The sequence below is a fragment of the Haemorhous mexicanus genome, chromosome 9 (genome assembly GCF_027477595.1).
Source record: "Haemorhous mexicanus isolate bHaeMex1 chromosome 9, bHaeMex1.pri, whole genome shotgun sequence".
Taxonomy (NCBI): Eukaryota; Metazoa; Chordata; class Aves; order Passeriformes; family Fringillidae; genus Haemorhous; species Haemorhous mexicanus.
The window spans coordinates 30,822,629-30,839,227 of NC_082349.1; the positions used below are offsets into that span (position 1 = coordinate 30,822,629).

Genomic DNA, 16,599 nt, shown 5'->3' on the forward strand with positions numbered 1-16,599 from the left:
TGACCAGTGCCTGAATTATAAGAGCAGGAAAATACTCATAATCTCATGTTCTCACTGCCTCCACTTTATTTTACAAGAAGATTGTAGTTCTTTCATCTATTTTGTTTTCCTCCTCTTTAAATCATGTTGGAGGCATCATAAGGCATACAGTACACTTCTCAGCTCTCCTTCAGCATTAACTTAGCGTGGACAAATTGCTTCAGAATCCTATTTTTGGAACATGAAAAGTACATGGAGTCTCACAAGCTGTCAAATAGAGTGAGATGTTAAAAAATCAGTAGTTTATTGCTTTTTCAGTAGCGTTCTGGAGCTTGACAATGCCATGAGACTTCCTCTGGGGAGGGAGAGAGGATGTTTTGTGTGCAGGAACCTGTTTACTTGTTTCCTTACAGCCATGCAGAGTGGGATCTGTGTATTACTTGGCTATGCAAATTCCTGCTGGGGGAAGGGAGAGAGCATTGTGTCAGATTTTTATTTTTCTCCCCTCTCTTTTATACCATGCTGGCTTTCATCTGATCAAAATTGTTTTTCAGGGTCATCACATGCGCTCCTAAAATTGGCAGAAAGAGGGAGAACATGAATGAGTAGCTGCAATAAAGGGAAGGCTTTTCCCAGCAACAAACTTGCATTGATAACATGGTGGTGGATCGAATGCTGAAAACTGGAGAGGGTTTATAGAAGAGCCATGAAAACAGGGAAGGGACTGGAAAACACTCTCTATAATGGAAAATGCTTCCATCAAAGTGGGAGTTGTAGATGCTTGTCTCTGCTGACAGGAGCAGCAGAAGTATAATAATAGGGGCTTTCAGTCTAGCTGGGAGTGGAATAACAAGCTGCAGTAGCCAGAAGGTACAGTTGGGGGCTTTGGCTGGAAAAAAGCTGCAGATTTTTGAGTGAGGTTAATTAAGTGTTGGAATACCTTGCTTCTGCTGCTGGGGATTTCTAAACCCAAATGGAATGTCAATCTAATTTAACATGTTCTGGTTCATTGTTTCTCACATCCTTTTTGGGAAAGGTGAATGAACCAAAAGTGGAAGCTTTCATCAGCCTGGCATGCCTTAGTTCAGTTATCAAGAGATGAGGATGGCAGTGGAAGAACTGTTCTTGAACAAAAGCAGCTGTCAAGGTGGAAAGATAGGGAAGTTCTCTAACATCAGCTATGTAGGGGACCAAACTATTTCAGTATTTTATACACACACACACACACACACACACACACACACACACACACATTTGTTTTTTTCTGGCTGACTTAGGCTTGCAGAAAATGTGGACTTACCTGTATGTACAAGTTGCATTAAAACACTGCCTTTATCACCAGTGACCCCAGCTGTCCTTCTAAAAACTGAGGGATAGATAACCAGCCAATGGAAATGTGCCCATCCAGCAATTACTGTAAATGGCAGGGAGTGTTGGTCCTTTAATAAATGGGGGGGTGCTGGGGAAAAGGCCTGCCTGTAGCTGTTGGAAGCCAGACCCCAGTAATGCTGACTCAAGACAAGAGAGCAAATGTTCAGTGCCAGCTGCAGCACACCTGGGAAGAATGTCATGGTGCTTGAACTGCTTTTTGGAGACCCCAAGAGCCATGTGCCTGTGCAACTTTCTCACTTTAAGATTATTTGCCTGAAGTAATGATTATTTTTGAGGATTTCATATGGGATTTTGCATTCAGATGCTAAGTGACACGATTTTCAGTTGCCTTCAGTTTAGCCTTGGTACTCTGATTAGGTTCTTTTGGTGTTGTGAAGAAAGATCTGAAAATAAAATCAGCAGATGGGCATCATGCTCTGTGGATCAGCTAGTGAAAACTATTTTGTTTAGGAGTGATGGCATGGAGTAAGATGCAAATGTTGATTGAGAGGAGAGTGCATATCCCCGGGCAATGGTAGAGAGCAGGTGTAATTAATGTGAGAGGAAATTAATGTATAACAGAGCAAGGGCAGATTTGCAAGTGCCCTGGATAGTACAAAGCCTGAATCTGTAATTGAGTGGAATGTGTGACACACATAATTCATATATCTATATCTGTCTATCTAATGCACACACATACATATGTGTATATGATGTATAATACTCCTGATGCTAAGAACAGTGAATAATTCAGTGCTTTCTAATTTAGATAGCTTGGATCAGCAAATCCTAAAGCAGAGAGGTGCATAGTTTTGTCTTCTTTTTTTTTAACCACTTGGTGTGTTACAGCCAGGCAGAATCCACCATTCTGCTCTTTTTGGAATATGAGTGAACAGTATTGATTGAGTCAACCCTGAGACAGAAAGCAGCTCTCCCTTCCCAATGTGCTTATCCAAGGAGGGCTGCTGGCTCTCTGCAGTTGGATGCCACTGTTCAGAAAGTATTAGCAGGGTTCTTGAAGTGCTTGTAGCAGGAGGTACAGCCTTGCATGAACAGACACATCATCTGGGAGGGGCTGTGGTTACAGCAAGTGAGTGTGACCTGCTTGACCAAGCGTTTTAGGAAGTGCTGTCAAAATCTTTCAGTGATGTTCATGTGCAGGGCTGGGTGGAAGGAGCTGGGTACAGACCAGTACTTACCCATCTGAAATTAAAGCTGCTCTTTGCAAAATCTCTCATTTGGAATTACTGTGTGTTTAATGTTGTCTTGGTTTTATCTGTCCAACAGAGAACTGTGATCACTCTGTGTTTCATTGCAGCCAAACCAGTCTGTGTATCTCAATTTGTTGCATGGGGCTGAGCTTCTGTATTCTGAGCTACTTGAATCTTTCCCTTTTTTAACCTTAAATCTTTTCTTTCCTTTTCCTTTGCCAATCTTGGTAGGAACTTACTTAGGTAAGTAAATTGCAATTTTAACATTGTTTTTATGTACAACAGAATTTTAAGAAAATGTTAAGTCTAGGTGGTGTTTGCCACAATTTATGCTCTGTTCTGCTTGTGGCACTTCCATTTCTGAAAGTTTGTAGCCTCTGATTGTTAGAAGGTGGACACTCACAGTGGTAAAACATTCGTGGTAGTTATAAAGAGAGGCAGGGGTGCTAAAGTGCTCTTGCAAGTTGGCAAAAAAGTGTGTGCGTCAGCGTGCTGAGACTGCCTCAAGTGAACCAGTAACTTGGAAGTGAAATCCTTCTTCATCAAGCCTTGTTCATGCATGAATTTTTATATTTTTCTCTAGCTTACTCATAAATGTGGTACTGTTGATGTGTTTGTTAGTGCTGGGAAGGAGGGAGTCCCAAGAGGAGGATTACTTTTGGAACAGGAAAATGAAGAGTGTATGGATTTTAGAAAGCACTAGTGAAGTCACTGGTTGTGAAATTCTCTGCATTCATTGTGATTGAAGATGTGCTTCTTAGTGCATATTGCATGTTGTGTATGATACTTCTTGTGGGTAAACAAAGTAGCAACCAAATGCTGTCTGTGACTAATTGCTTGATGAAACAGTTTTTGTGTGTGGTGGATGTGCAGAAGATTGGAGCTAGGAACTTTGAGTAAACACAAGGTTACTAACTGAGTTGTGTCCAGGCTGGAAGCTGGGCTACTCTTCCTCCTTGGTCCAAGGTCAGTAGAGACTTGTGTCAGACTGTGAAATGGGCTGTAAATCCATTTACAGGGTGTATGGTCAGGTGTGGAAAAGCACTGGGTGGTTTCTGACCTAGCAGAAAGTTCTGCCTTCTTCAGCAGCTTCTTGGAGCTTGATGTAGTAACTTCATGGGAATTTCCCTGTGCTCCAGCCTGCACTGGGCTCACTGCTGAGGGTTCAGGCTCTCCTGCTTCTCCACGTGGCAGCTGTGTGTTGTGTGGTGCTGGCAAAAGAGCAGGCAGAATGTGAGCAGTGGGGGGTAGTTTTGGGATTGTGCCATCGAGGTGCTGAGTCTCAGAGGATGGGACTGGAGCAGCAAAGAGCTTGTCTAGAGTCACACATCCAGTGGGACCAGATGTGCTGGTTTGCTTTCCATTGGGAAATTAGAGTCTCCCTTTCTCTCTCTGTTTTTGAGTGCCAGCTGTCCCCTACTCCCACAGAGTGCTCTTGGGGCAGTGCTGTAGTTGCTGCTGGAGATTTAGGCATTCTCTTGTTAATTTTTTTTTTTTTTTAACAAATCCAAAACCATGAGATGTAAATATCATGAGATGTTGGAAAAGGTTGTTTGACTGAGAGGTGGTTTCACCATCCTTGAAAGATAACACAAAGCTGCAAAGTAGCAGCAGTAGCAGACTTGTGTTGCTGTTTGATTGCAGTCCTTCCCCACCTGTATTTCTCTGGGAGAAAGTCTGTTCACCTGCAGCTTTGGTACTTCAGGAATGATGGGATCATTAGGGCATAGTAACCTGCTGGACTGGTTTTCATCCAAAATCTCTGATTGTGCTTAGCTTGAGGAGCAGTTCTGAGGTCCTTGGCACTGAGCAGTGGGGAGCAGCCCTGCCCTGAGGGTGCCAGTTAATCTCTGTGCAGTGATCAGCTGTTTCATTGCCCTGTCAGTAAGGTGTACAATCAGCCGTGGCAAAGGACATTTATGATTCTCTGCAGCTATAGCTTCAATTGACTTTGTCTTCATTTTATCCTCTGGGGCTTCCTCTTTATTTCAGTCTATAGAGGAGACTGGCAGGAAGAATTGGATGGCAAGAGATTTTATACAGCTTTGGGTTCTTTTCAATGCTATGGAAAAAAACCCCTAACATTTGGTCTGGAGTTTTCAGAGCATATTTTAATTTCTTTGGCTGCAAAAGAGTGGGAGACCTGCTTAGTTCTGTCCCTATATACCTTTACACTTTGTGGTTTTAGAAATTTGGTCAGTCCTGAAAACACTCCCTTTGTTGTTGGTGTATTTTTGTGTCATTTGGAGGAGGTCAGTGTTGATGCTGATGTGGAGCTGTGCAAATTCAAGCAGTTGGACCTTAGATATCATCAGAAGGAATAATTGCATTTTCTACCCTGTGTCTTCTCTAGACATTCCTCCATAAAATATAGTCTGAATTTTTATATTTTTTTTTTTTTTTCCTGGAGAGGAGCTGCCAGAAGTGTTGTATTTTGCTCCTGATTTAAATTCTTACGCTATCTTATTTTTAACCTGCTTGTGGATGCATGGAGAGACATCTCTCAAATCTTCCTCTGTGAAAGGAGAAGGCACGTGGGGCAGGTGTGAGTCTGGCATGGTGAGTTCCCTGCCTGTGCCACCACTCACCCACAGACAAAGGATTGGTTTAGTTTTTAGAGGTGCCTGTCTCACAGGCTTCCTCTCTCACACAGAAGCCACCAAAAATCCATTGGGTGAAAATCCATTGTTTCCAGTCCAGATGCATCCTGTTGACCTGCCAGCAGTTCCACAGTGGGTTACAGATGTGCTGTCCCTGTGCCTCTCTTTGGTGGTGATTGTGCGTAGAGCTTGCTCACTTAATAGCAGTGCTTTGGCTGTATATGCTCTTACTGTGATTTTTTTTTTTTTAATTGCAAACTGAATAAGGTCATTTAGTGACTATTTTCATTATTTCAGACTCCAGTTATTGAAGTGTGACTAAAGTGAAAATTCATGGATTAATTCACCAATATTAATATGCTAGTTGATACCTTATTGCTGTGAAAGCAAGGGCATAAATGGCATTGAAGCTGTAGCTTTGTTTTCTGTCCTATTTTACTGCAGCAAAAAGTTGTCATGAGCAGCTTTATCATAGACATGGCAGTTTGGGAGGGAGGTGTGTTCCTGTTGTTAGCAGTGCTTCTGTGCTGCTTGAGGGCTCTGAAGCTTTGGGGCAAGCAGCAGTTCTGCTCAGTCTTTGTTCAGTTTGCATACCTCAGCTTCTCACCATGGAATATTCTGGTTCAATTCTGGTGCTTGGAAATAGCACTGTTTACTGTCTGTTGTACATCCACCAAGAGTCAGTGCAGCAGCAGCCACATATCAGGACAGGCTTTTCTGGCATCAAGGCTGTTCTTACTACAAGAAAAGAACTGATCTGGAGCGTGGTTAAAAGAAAATATGTGGCTTCAATCCAGGGACTAGCGTCAGTTGATTTACATCTCCGAGTTTCTGTGAATGGAGAAAACATAATCTTTCAGTTATGGAAGGGGGAAGAAAGTAACAAGTGCTGGAGCTTAGCTCTGAAGCTGACAGATTCTGGCTGCATCCTGCTGGCTGTGCTGTTTCCCAGCCCTTTGGAGCCCTTTGTCCATCCACCCATCCCAAACAGCTGCTCGCAGCTGGGTCTTGGATGCTGTGGTTGCTCCCATGTAAAAACAAATGATTATCTGGTGCCTGCACTGCCTTTGTCAACATCCAAAGGTTGTTACTGGCCTCCTTACTGGTGCCTGGTACATCTGTCCTTGGCAGCTGTTTCTTCATCTCTGTGAATACTTAGGCACAAAAATGCAGCAAGAACTGAAACCATGTGTCTTCCCATTTGAAGTAGCTAACATCTACACAGGATGGAAAATACACTTGAAATAAACTGATGATTCTAGTGTGGTATATCATGATATACTCAATGCTCTGAAAATTCCCCTGCTTCTGACACCACTGTGCCCTGTGTTACCTGTCATACTTGATGCAAGAACTGTGTTTGCTTTTACCAGCGAGCCCTTCCAGGAACCTGCTGGAATACAGACCATGAGCTGTGAAAGTTCATTCTTGCTGGTTTCTTTAAAACATTTTTAATCCCAGCTAACTCACTAGCAATGGGAGGGTTCAAAGATCCTTTGAATGTGAAAGCAGAATCTGTCCTGAGACCTTTTGCAGACAGCAATAGCATTTGCTGCTGCCTGTGCTGTAGTACCTGTTGGATTTGCTGCACTGACATTTTGGTTCTCAGCCAGAAGGGGCTGAGGAAGGTGGTTTGGTGCACAGACGATAATGAAGTAATGTTTTCTGGGAATGTGCATCTTGTAAAACCAAGCAGTGCTAGCACACAGCTGTATTGGGTGTCCCAGTCCGTTCAGTGCCAGGCCGTGCTGCCTTACAGCAGCAGGCCTTTCCCTCGGAGCCCAGGAGCTCTGAGAGTCCTGCAGGCTCCTGGGTGTGCTCAGTACAGCTGAGGGAAGTGTGAGGGGGTACCTGACAGCACAGCACCTGGTCCCAGCGAGCCTGGTGCTGGGTGTGCCTGGGAAGGGGCTCCGGGAGAGCTCCCTGGCTGTGCTCTGTGCCTCAGGAGCTGTTTACTTGTGCAGGTTCAGCAGATACTCTCTGTTTGCTAACGGCCTGTGGCTGAGGAGTTCCCAGGGGATCCAAGGAGGATAAGGAAGATTCTGTTTGTTGCTGCCTTGACAGTGAATAATGCCTTCCACTTTCTCCTCCTTGACGTCAGTAAATTCCTCAGACCAAAGGAGAGTGTCAGATTTTTCCCCAGATGCACAGCAAGCCTGGGATCTGAAGAGGAGGTGTGCTTCTAGTGCTAGTGGGAAGCCAGGTTTGAGTACATGGAGAAGGGACTGGGCGAGTGGAACTTGTTTGTGACTTGGGGCCTCTGCCCTTCAGAGCACATTGCCAAGGGAGCTTTTCTCAGTCACCTTTCAGGAGGGCAGAAGTCAGTTCAGTAGGCAACTCGAGGCTGAGCAAAACAACACAGTTGTAATCATAGCTGCGTGTGTTTTGATTTTGTACTTTTTTCTGTCTTGGAAAAGCAATGGTCTTACCAGCTCTATTCTCTTTCCTGTTTGTTAGGTCTGCCTAACCACGGACAAACCAGACAAATGGTAAGAGAATGTTCATTTAACCAAAACAGGGAAAAGAAGAATTATTAACCCACACTAGATAGAACACCCCATTAAACTGTAGTGCTTCACTTCCACCTTTGCTGTTTGCAGCTGGTCATAATTCCCAATTCACTGAAAAGGGAAAAAATATTGGTTTGGGGCATCAAAATCATCTTAGTGGTTAAATACGATTTAAACCTCAAATCTATCTACCTTTATATCTATAAATGAGATGCTGTTTTGAACAGAGCATTTTGTTTCTGCTCATGCAGAAACTGAGTGGCTGCTTACAGCAAAGTTCTGGGATGTGTTGCTAGGTGGAATGTGTTTCCCTGAAGGAGAAAGGTTTAAATGATGGAAGGGTTTGTTTGGAAAACAGTTTCTTTTAAATTTTTTTTTTTTTTTTTTTTTTAGCAAGTTGGTGTGCAAGTTACCTGCTGAGAATGCTTGTATTTTACGTTGGGTGGTTTGGTTTTTTTTTTTAGTAAAAAATATTTGTAGCCTTTCATCTATTGTGCTGAGTTTAATCAAAGGACAGAAGCAAATAGCCAGTCTGATTGATGTGTCTCTGGCAGAATGCTTTCTCACTAAATTGTGAAGGGGCCAGTGCAAAGGCTGTGCATCTCTTTTCTCCCTTGCACGTGGCTTATGGGAAACAACTTCAAGCATAACTTCTTTTCCCCCCCCCCAAAATGATCTTCTGGTGTTGATCAAGTGGAGCTTGCCTCGTTAGCTGCAGTGCCACAACACATTATTGTCAGCAGGGTCCCTGTGACACAGGTCAGCCAGCAGCAGGTGTGACTGATGGTCACTGCACAGTGATCACAGGCTTTATTGGACCTGACAGTGTTTGGGCTGAGGGGAGGCCAGAACTTGGGTGTGCCAGACTGCTTGGAATGACAGAGCATTCCTTTGGTTTCTTCCTCCATCCAAAGTGGTAAATTGTGCTCCTCCATGAATTCAGCCTCATTCTGTGTCACTGAGAAGACTGGCTACTTGTTTGTGTCTGCTGAATAAACCAACCCAGAGCAGAGGGAGAAATCTCTGATGACTTAATACTTTTTAGGTGTTTTAGTGTAAAACTCCCAGAACTGCCTTGATTTCTTATTGCCTGATCAAGTGTGAATGAAAAAATAAAGGTCCTCATTTCAGGATGTATAATTTGAAATAGATTTCACCATGTAGGTAGAGAAAGGGCAACCTGGAAGCACAGGGGTGCCCTTTCTAGGTATTTCCAGTAACTTTTTCTGGAGTTGTTCTCCTGTGCATCTTGCATATGTGGAGAAAATATGCTTTGCAACCTTAATGAATGGATTTTCTGGGAGAAACCTGAAGGGGGTAAAAATAAAGCCATCAGAAAAGCTTTTATTTGAAACCTTTTGCTTAACAAATGTCAAATCTAAAAGCAATTGTTGAAGTATTTCAGTGGTCTGCTGTGGAGCGGGAGCTGTCTTGTATAACATGGAGCTGGGCAACTAAGAAATTAAATTGTTATTGTACTTGTATGCAACAGTTTTAAAGAGCTTAGGGTTTTAAAAGGTGGGGCTTGGTTTGTTTAGCTCTAAAGCCCTGATGCTCTACAGGAAGAAGATCTTGCTAGAGCAGTTGATTAAGGCTGGTCAAAAAATAAGTCATTGTCATTTTCTGTTTTCTGCTCAGATACAAAATGAGATAGACGCAGGGGTTTGTTGGGTTTTTCCCTTGGTCTTTAGGCTGAGTTCTTCCCTAAGTCAAAGTGTTAAAATTCAGTTAGTTATTGCAATGACCTGACACTAAAGGATGGGAAGTCCCTGTGTCCCCACCGTTCCTTTGAGATGGGTCTCCCAGGGCAGATATCCCTCACACCAACGCTCAGTTTCCCATTCCATGGGCAGAAGGGGAAGCCTTGGTGCATGTGGGGAGATGGTCTGACCTTGCATGATGGCCTGTGAAATACACAGTTGAGTTGATACCAGGGTGTTTTCTGACCAGCTTTAATTCATGCATATCAAATTTTCTGGGCCTTCATTTTGCATCTTTCCCAGCTGCTCAGTGTTACTGATTTCAGTGGGATTTCTCAATGTGCTGATCAGCAGGAAGAGGGGCAGCAGCACTGGACTTCAGTGATCACGGACAGCTGTATTTGAGAAGCTTAACACTTTGCTCCCTTTCATCTGCACCTCTCTTAATAACAGCTCATGTTTTTCCAGCTGAGTGTAAGGGGCTTGCTGTGAGTCTGGAAAATGATGCCTGTGTTGATTCGCAAAGCAAATGTGTTTTTCTGGGAACTCTGTGGTGCTCAATACTAAAAGGGTTTTATCATGAAAGCTGCTGAGCTTTGTAGTACTGCATTTGTTTTCAACAAGGTATTTAATTCTATACTATCCTCATTAAATATTGACCTCCCTAGAACAAAGAGGACCTGGGTAAGTTTGGTACTCCAGAATAACTAAATTCTGATTCTTGTATTTGATTTGCTCTGTAGCTAGATTTCCTTCCCTGAAATCAATAGAGTTGTTCTAGATTTATGGTAGTAGCTGAAATCTGAGTCTGCTGCTCAATCTTTTGAACTTGATGTCATCTTTCAGACACAAGCCACAAATTATTGGTAATGCCTTCCATTTATTATTTGTCCTGTCGCTGAAGTATTGCTGTCCTATTGCATATTGAAGGCGCCTGACTTGTACTGCTTGTGAACAATTGCTTATGTGTGAGTTCTGTGTTCAGTCCTGGGCCAGAGGGGGAGGTATTTACCTTAAACTCTCAGCAAGCCATACAAAAACTTTAATTCTCTTTTCCTTTGAGTGCTTAGCAAGTGTTGCTGCAGGTTTGTTGCAGGCCATAACTGTGCTGTTTTATGTATCACGTTAGGGACCAAGCCGAAACTTGCTGCTCAATGGGAAATCATACCCAACAAAAGTCCGATTAATTCGTGGTGGATCCATGCCTCCAGTGAAAAGGAGGAGGATGAACTGGATTGATGCACCAGATGATGTTTTTTACATGGCCACTGAAGAAACCAGGTAGGAGATGTGGTGTTTCAGAGGATTTAAGGGGATGCTGTTGTTTTGTGGGTGCTGCAGCTGGCGTTGTGGTTAGAGGGGGATCTTGTCAGCAGGTCTGGTGCTACCAACTGAATGCAGAGACCACAGCCAGTGCTGAGGTGGGTAAAGGGTGGGAAATGATCATGCACTTACATTCCAGAGAAAGCAGATTCTTGTTCTTCTTCCAGAGCAGTTGCTGTAGGAGATGGACGCAAAGGGGAGGAAGGCTGAGGTGGGAATTCACCTGGTCCAGACCCATCACTGCCCTCGCAGGCCCCATCTCAGTGGGACAGGATAGGGCCCTTCTGGCTCACTGAGGAGCAGAGCCTCCCCTACACAGAGCTCTGCATGTCCTCTTGCATGCTCAACTCTGGCATTACCCCTCAAGACATCTCCACATGTGTCTGGGTCCTGGAACCTGCAAGTGACAGAGGGTTTCCGTGGGCTGAGCTGACTCGTTTTTCAGTGATTTGCATTTGCCACCAGTAGCAGTGAGATTAAGTCCCACAGTGTCCATCTTCCTCCTTTGGTGGTACTGCTTCTGCTAGTCCTAATTCTTCTTGTTGATCTGCCCACAGGATAAAAATAGCAGAAGAAACTTTCCTTGTGTGAGTTTCACTTCAGACTGTTTACAGACTGCTGACAGAGTGGTGGAAGCTATGTGACCCAATCCCTTAGGCAGAGTTCCCAGTACTGGTATTCCTAGGATGGGAGTGTTGTTCCTGGCTGTGATGAGAAGGTAGAGAAATTGGCTTGTGTGGTTTCCTCCCAAGAACTTGATGCCTCCCTTCTGGGTAACCTTGAGGAAGGTCAGAGCAAAGCTGCAGCCCTGCTTTCTAGCCCTCTCTGACAGCAGAGGTGCTGTCTGGCTTCTGTCTTTGTCTGAAGCCTGGAGTTATCAACACTTGCACTATCAGTGAGTGCCCCAACAGCAGAGAAGCACTTACCTTTCCCTCCACTTGCAGAGATGGACCTGGGAATTACTGGGTGTCTGAACCTTTCAAGTGACTCAGGAGGTTTAGAGTTTTAGTGCTTTGTCTCTTCTGGTACTACTAAATTTGGCACTGCTCTGAGTCTTCATTTGTTCAGCACAAAGGTCATAGTCAGGAGTCCTGGCATCTCCAAACTTCTCTTTAACCTGCAAAGCATTTCAAGGGTCAAGGAGCTATTCTGTGGGCCTAAGTATCAAAGATGGGCTTTGTAGAATAGGTGATACTAGTAACATTCAAGTTACTAACCACTGATCTATTGGATGATCAGTTTCAGTGCAGGAAACACCCTGTTGGAACTCAGAAGACACATGAAATGAATTTCCTGGTCAGACTTGTTCCTATGGACACCTTTAATGCAACTGTGCATTTCACACCAGCTCATATCTTTGCCATGTCTTTCCCTTCTCCTTTCTGTGCCTGCAAGATGCTGTAAAATAAAGCAGTTATGTATGGAATTCCATATATAATTGAAAATAAAGTGAGAGAAGGATTTAATTTTCAGGGGAAGCAGTTTTCTTGTTACTGCTGCCACTCTGATGAAGAGGTACTGGGATCCTGTTGCAGTTTTCAGATTCATGTGCCATTGTGGACTCAGGGCATACAGACCTTAGATACAGGGTATGCACTCCTTAGATGCTCGAGGCTTGTTTCCTAATCCTGCATCTAGGGAGCTCTTCTTGACATCTTCACCATCCAAGGCACATGGAATTCACCAGGTGCATGGTGGCAGTGTGCCAGTACAAGGTCCTGTCCCTTTGACCTGGACAGAGCTGTAACAGTGTTCATCCAGTGTGGTGTTGGTTGTGACAGCAGTTTACTGTAGACACGGAATCCTCTGCTCAAACAGAGCCACTGACAGAGGCAGGAAGGATCAGTCCTGCAGCAGCCAGCACAGCTCTCATGAAAGTTGTGGTGATAGACATCAGCTCAGTAAGATCTTATCACTTCCATTTAAAAATAGAGAGAGAAAGAAAAGGAAAAAAACCACCCAGGCTTCTTTGTCTGACAGCCATGCTGCTTAGCTGACTGATGAGTGGTGAAAGGAGATTTTTGGCAGGCTGTGAAGAGCAGGGAAGCCTGAGCGATGGAGCATTGTCAGTGGCACGGGTTTTCTGTCGGGCATTTCACCTCTAACTTTTCCCTGAACCATCTGCTGCATTCCAGTGTCAGGAATGTAAGACTTGTTTGTGAGCTCTGAAACAATTTGAGCTTTGTGTTGGCTCCGTGGCAATCAATCTAGCTGCAATATCTGCATATCGTCCTCCAGCTGAGGGTCAGGCTGTGTTTCCAGTCACAGCAAGTAGGTTTCCCTGAAGTTTTACACGCTCCCCTTTTCCCCTTTTTTGTGTAGCTCTGTTGAGAACTCAGCAGAGGTGCTGGCAAGCTCTACACTCTGAAGGAGCAGTTTGAAAAGTTGGTCGAGTGAAAGGAATAAGTTTTGAATTGGAGGCTCCCAGTGAGGAGCTTGGCATTTGTAACTCGGGCAGGCGGAGGCAGCGGTGACCTGAGCAGAATCCAGAATGCTGCAGGACGTGTTTCTGATGGAGCACACATGGGTGCTGCAAGGAGCTCTGCTGGCTGAAAGTGGATCAGCTGCAGTCAAACATCTTGGAGAAGTCATTATATCAAGACTTTCTTTTTTCTCTCCCTCACCACCGCTTTGCCAGCTTTCCTCACCCTGTGGCCTTTTAGTTTTAGAAGGTGTTGGAGAAATGGGGACACTGGGCAAACAAAACATGTGTCTGGGTAAGTGCAGCAGCTTGTCCTGCTCAGTGGGCAAAAAAACCAAGTAAAGGGATGACCAAATCTGGTAAGAAGAAGTGATTCAAAATCTTCAGCTGAAGTTGATGGTTTGTCAGTTCTGGTGGTGCTAAGGGTAAGTTTTTGAGGATAAGGGAGATATTTTGACCACTTCCTTCAGCAGCCATCACATCTTAAAGGCAGAAATCATAGCACAGTGATAGGCGTCAGCTCAGTGAGAAGCTCTCCCTTCCACTGACAAATAAACCAAACCAACTGGCCAAAACCACAGCCAACAAAAGGGGGTGTTGGCCCCAGTAGTGTTCCCTAAATGAAATTGGGGGATAGGTGGCTGAAATGTGGGCTGTAGAGCCCTTCCTCTCTTGTCTCTCATGGTCAGCCAAAACCTTGTTCTGTCAGGAGCCTGTGAGGGAAGGCAGTGCTGCCTTATCAGACCCTTCTTGTTGCCCCAGTTCCTGAGGTGAAGACTCAGAGTGGGTACTGGTGGACTACTCTTGTGAATATTTATTACTGTCCTTTCTAATCTCTGTTTCTTTGACCACCACAACATCCTCTGTATAAAAGAATTCCTCGTTTTCATTACACAGTATGTCTTTCATTGTTGCTGCATTTTTGGGTTTGCATGGGGTTTTTTAATGATACTTCCTTTATCTCTGAGCCTGGTATTAAGAAAAAGAAACAAGCAATCATTCGGTATTTGTCCCTGTCTAACTTACTTTGGTAATTTTAAAACTTTGGTGTGTCTTTCTCTCCATATGAAACAGCTTCCTGCATCTGATGGGACTTGTTGCCAGTCTTGTACATATAGGGAAATCCTTAACCAAATAGAAGGTGTGACTATTGCCCATCTCTGGGTTGGGCACAGGCAGTGTGGGAGAAGGGGAAAAACCCTGTTGGTGTTGCCTTGGCTTTGTAAACTTCCCCAGAGCTACCTGCAGCACATCCAGCTGATCAAAATAAATTCAGAATAAATCAGTGGTGTGGAAACTGGCTGTCCTGACTATTTCAATGTTCTATTCACAGCCAGAGAGCCTGGTCCTACCAGGCTGGACCAGAATGCCTTCTGCCCTACCGGGGAAGGATTCTGGAGCAGAGAAGGCAGTTTCCTCTTCACTGGGGGATTTATAAATCGGAGAATCTGAGTTTCCCAGGGCAGCCATTGCAGAAGGAGCATTGTCAGCCAGCCCAGCCCTGTGGGGGCTCTGTCTCCCCGGGGAAGGGAGCAGCCCCCGGTGCCTCTGTAATCCGTGCCTTTCTCCCCGGCTGTCTGCAGGAAGATCCGCAAGCTGCTTTCCTCCTCGGAAGCCAAGCGAGCCGCCAGACGCCCTTACAAGCCGATTATCCTGCGGCCCGTGCAGGCGGTGCAGCTCCGCCAGCCCATGAACGACGAGCCCATCATCATCGAGGATTAACGCCGCAGCCTCTCCTCCAGAACCTACTTGAGTCTCCATGGCTACAGCATTGAGCTAACTGTTGAAGAGAGGGAACTTTTGAGGAACTGTTTTGCATCTTTTAAACCCTTAAAAGGAACTCAGCCCTGCTCTGAGCCTCTGACCACAGACTGCTCTCTCTCTCTGTCTCTCTCTCTCTTGCACTCTCTCCTTCTCTCCTATCTTTATTTCTTTTTTTTTCCTTTTTTCTTTTTTTTTTTTTTTTTGTTTTTAGTAGCTTCCTTTCCCTTTTGCTTCTACCCCTTTTGTAGAAGGGAGAGGGAAAGTAAGTTTAACTTATTAAGAGAATGTGGACTAGTACTTTTTAGCTTTGTTTCCTCTTCTGATGTAAGAGGAGCTAGAACCTTTCATTTTGTGACTGAGCTATCGTTGCAAAGCCATTTTTATGAGGCTGTGTTGTAAGATTTTTCTTTTCTTCTTTTTTTTTTTTTTTAATTTTGTGGAAGGTGCCATTTTTTTATTTCATTTATATTATTTCTTTTGTAGATAACTTTCCAATCTTTAACTGATATTTGAAAATAGGAGCTGAAAGCCAGCCCCAGGTTCAGCCAGTTTTCTTTGGTCCTGTCCCTTCTGTTTTTTGGATCATTTTGCACAGCCAGTTGTGCTCATGCACAAGACAGACCAACTCAGGCTGAGAAAGGAGTGAGCTAAGAACTGAAGAACCTTGCAGAACATTACACTAACGTTGTGTGCAGTGGAGCCAGGCTGCCAGAATTAGGTGTCCTTACTCTAGTTGCTCTCTGGGAGAAGTGGCCCGTGGCATTTCTCCCAGTAACCAGCATTTGCGTGCTGCCTTCTGTGACATCTGGGATCCTATGTGCTGTTAGGCCACCAAGAGCCAGCAGTAGGCCCAGCAAGTGTAATGAATTGCTTTGCTCTGGCTCCAAGAGTCAAGTACACCAATGCCCAGGGACATTTTGCTTAGAACTCTGAACCTGTTTGTGCATCAGTGCTTTTGGACACGTTTCCCAGGCTGAGACCTGGTTTCTCTTTAATTGCGTTACTGTATGTTTCCCATTTTGAAGGGACTTTAAATTACAGCTGGGTTTTCATTTGAACACATTGTGTCTGAATTTAAGTGGTTTTTCCCCCCTTGACATTTCTTGTGTTTGAGGTTTCTTGCATCTCTTCAACTTCTTACGTATTTGCAAGTCTGTATCATTTCTTTTTCATATGTCTTCTCACGGCAGTGCATTTGCTGGATGCCCTGCTCGGTTTTGAAAGGATGTAAACTATCATTTGCAACTTGTGCTGATCTGTACATGTACCTGCCTCAAGCAGACACAGCATGTAATAACCCCCAAGTCATTCCATATGTGTCAGCGGTGAGATGAGCCAAAGTTGTATTTGGGTTATCACAGTCCAACCGTGATTCTGTGCAACTCTGTTAACCCGCTGGGTTAGACGGAAAGGAATCCCCACAAAATGAAAACAATTCAGTTAACTTTACTTAATAAACCTGGAAAGTGAGCTTTTGTGAAACATCTGCTTTTTGTCTCTTGTGAAACAGCCGCCCTCGCTCGGGTTCTGCGTGCCTGGGGCACACGGGCCTGTGCCCTCCGTCCCAGCCCTGGGCTCAGCTCTGCTCTCCAGGGTCCCTGGGCCGGCAGCACAGGGCCAGAGGCATCTCCCTCCTCCTCCTCCTCAAGCAAGCAGCAGATGCGGGGCTGGCCTCTGAATGAGCCCGTTGTCCACAGCAGCTCCTGGTCCTGCTGCTCC

The 16,599-nt window shown here is 44.6% G+C and overlaps 1 protein-coding gene and 1 long non-coding RNA gene across 3 annotated transcripts in view; both read left to right on the forward strand.

The window, feature by feature from the left end:
* The window catches only part of MTA1 (metastasis associated 1), a 74,695-nt gene extending 58,333 nt beyond the window's left edge, over positions 1 to 16,362 (forward strand). Inside the window, exons 18-20 of one of the 2 annotated variants that reach the window (XM_059854806.1) lie at positions 7,619 to 7,650; positions 10,501 to 10,652; positions 14,700 to 16,362. In XM_059854806.1, the coding sequence (XP_059710789.1) occupies positions 7,619 to 7,650; positions 10,501 to 10,652; positions 14,700 to 14,838 (323 nt within the window). In that variant the 3' untranslated portion in view covers positions 14,839 to 16,362. The remainder of the gene's footprint in view (positions 1 to 7,618; positions 7,651 to 10,500; positions 10,653 to 14,699) is intronic. The other variant, XM_059854807.1, reaches the window with a different exon arrangement.
* On the forward strand, positions 10,661 to 12,623 carry LOC132331387 (uncharacterized). Its single transcript, XR_009487565.1, has 2 exons — positions 10,661 to 12,183; positions 12,237 to 12,623. It is a non-coding gene; the product is annotated as an uncharacterized LOC132331387 (long non-coding RNA).
* Positions 16,363 to 16,599: the final 237 nt, after the last annotated feature.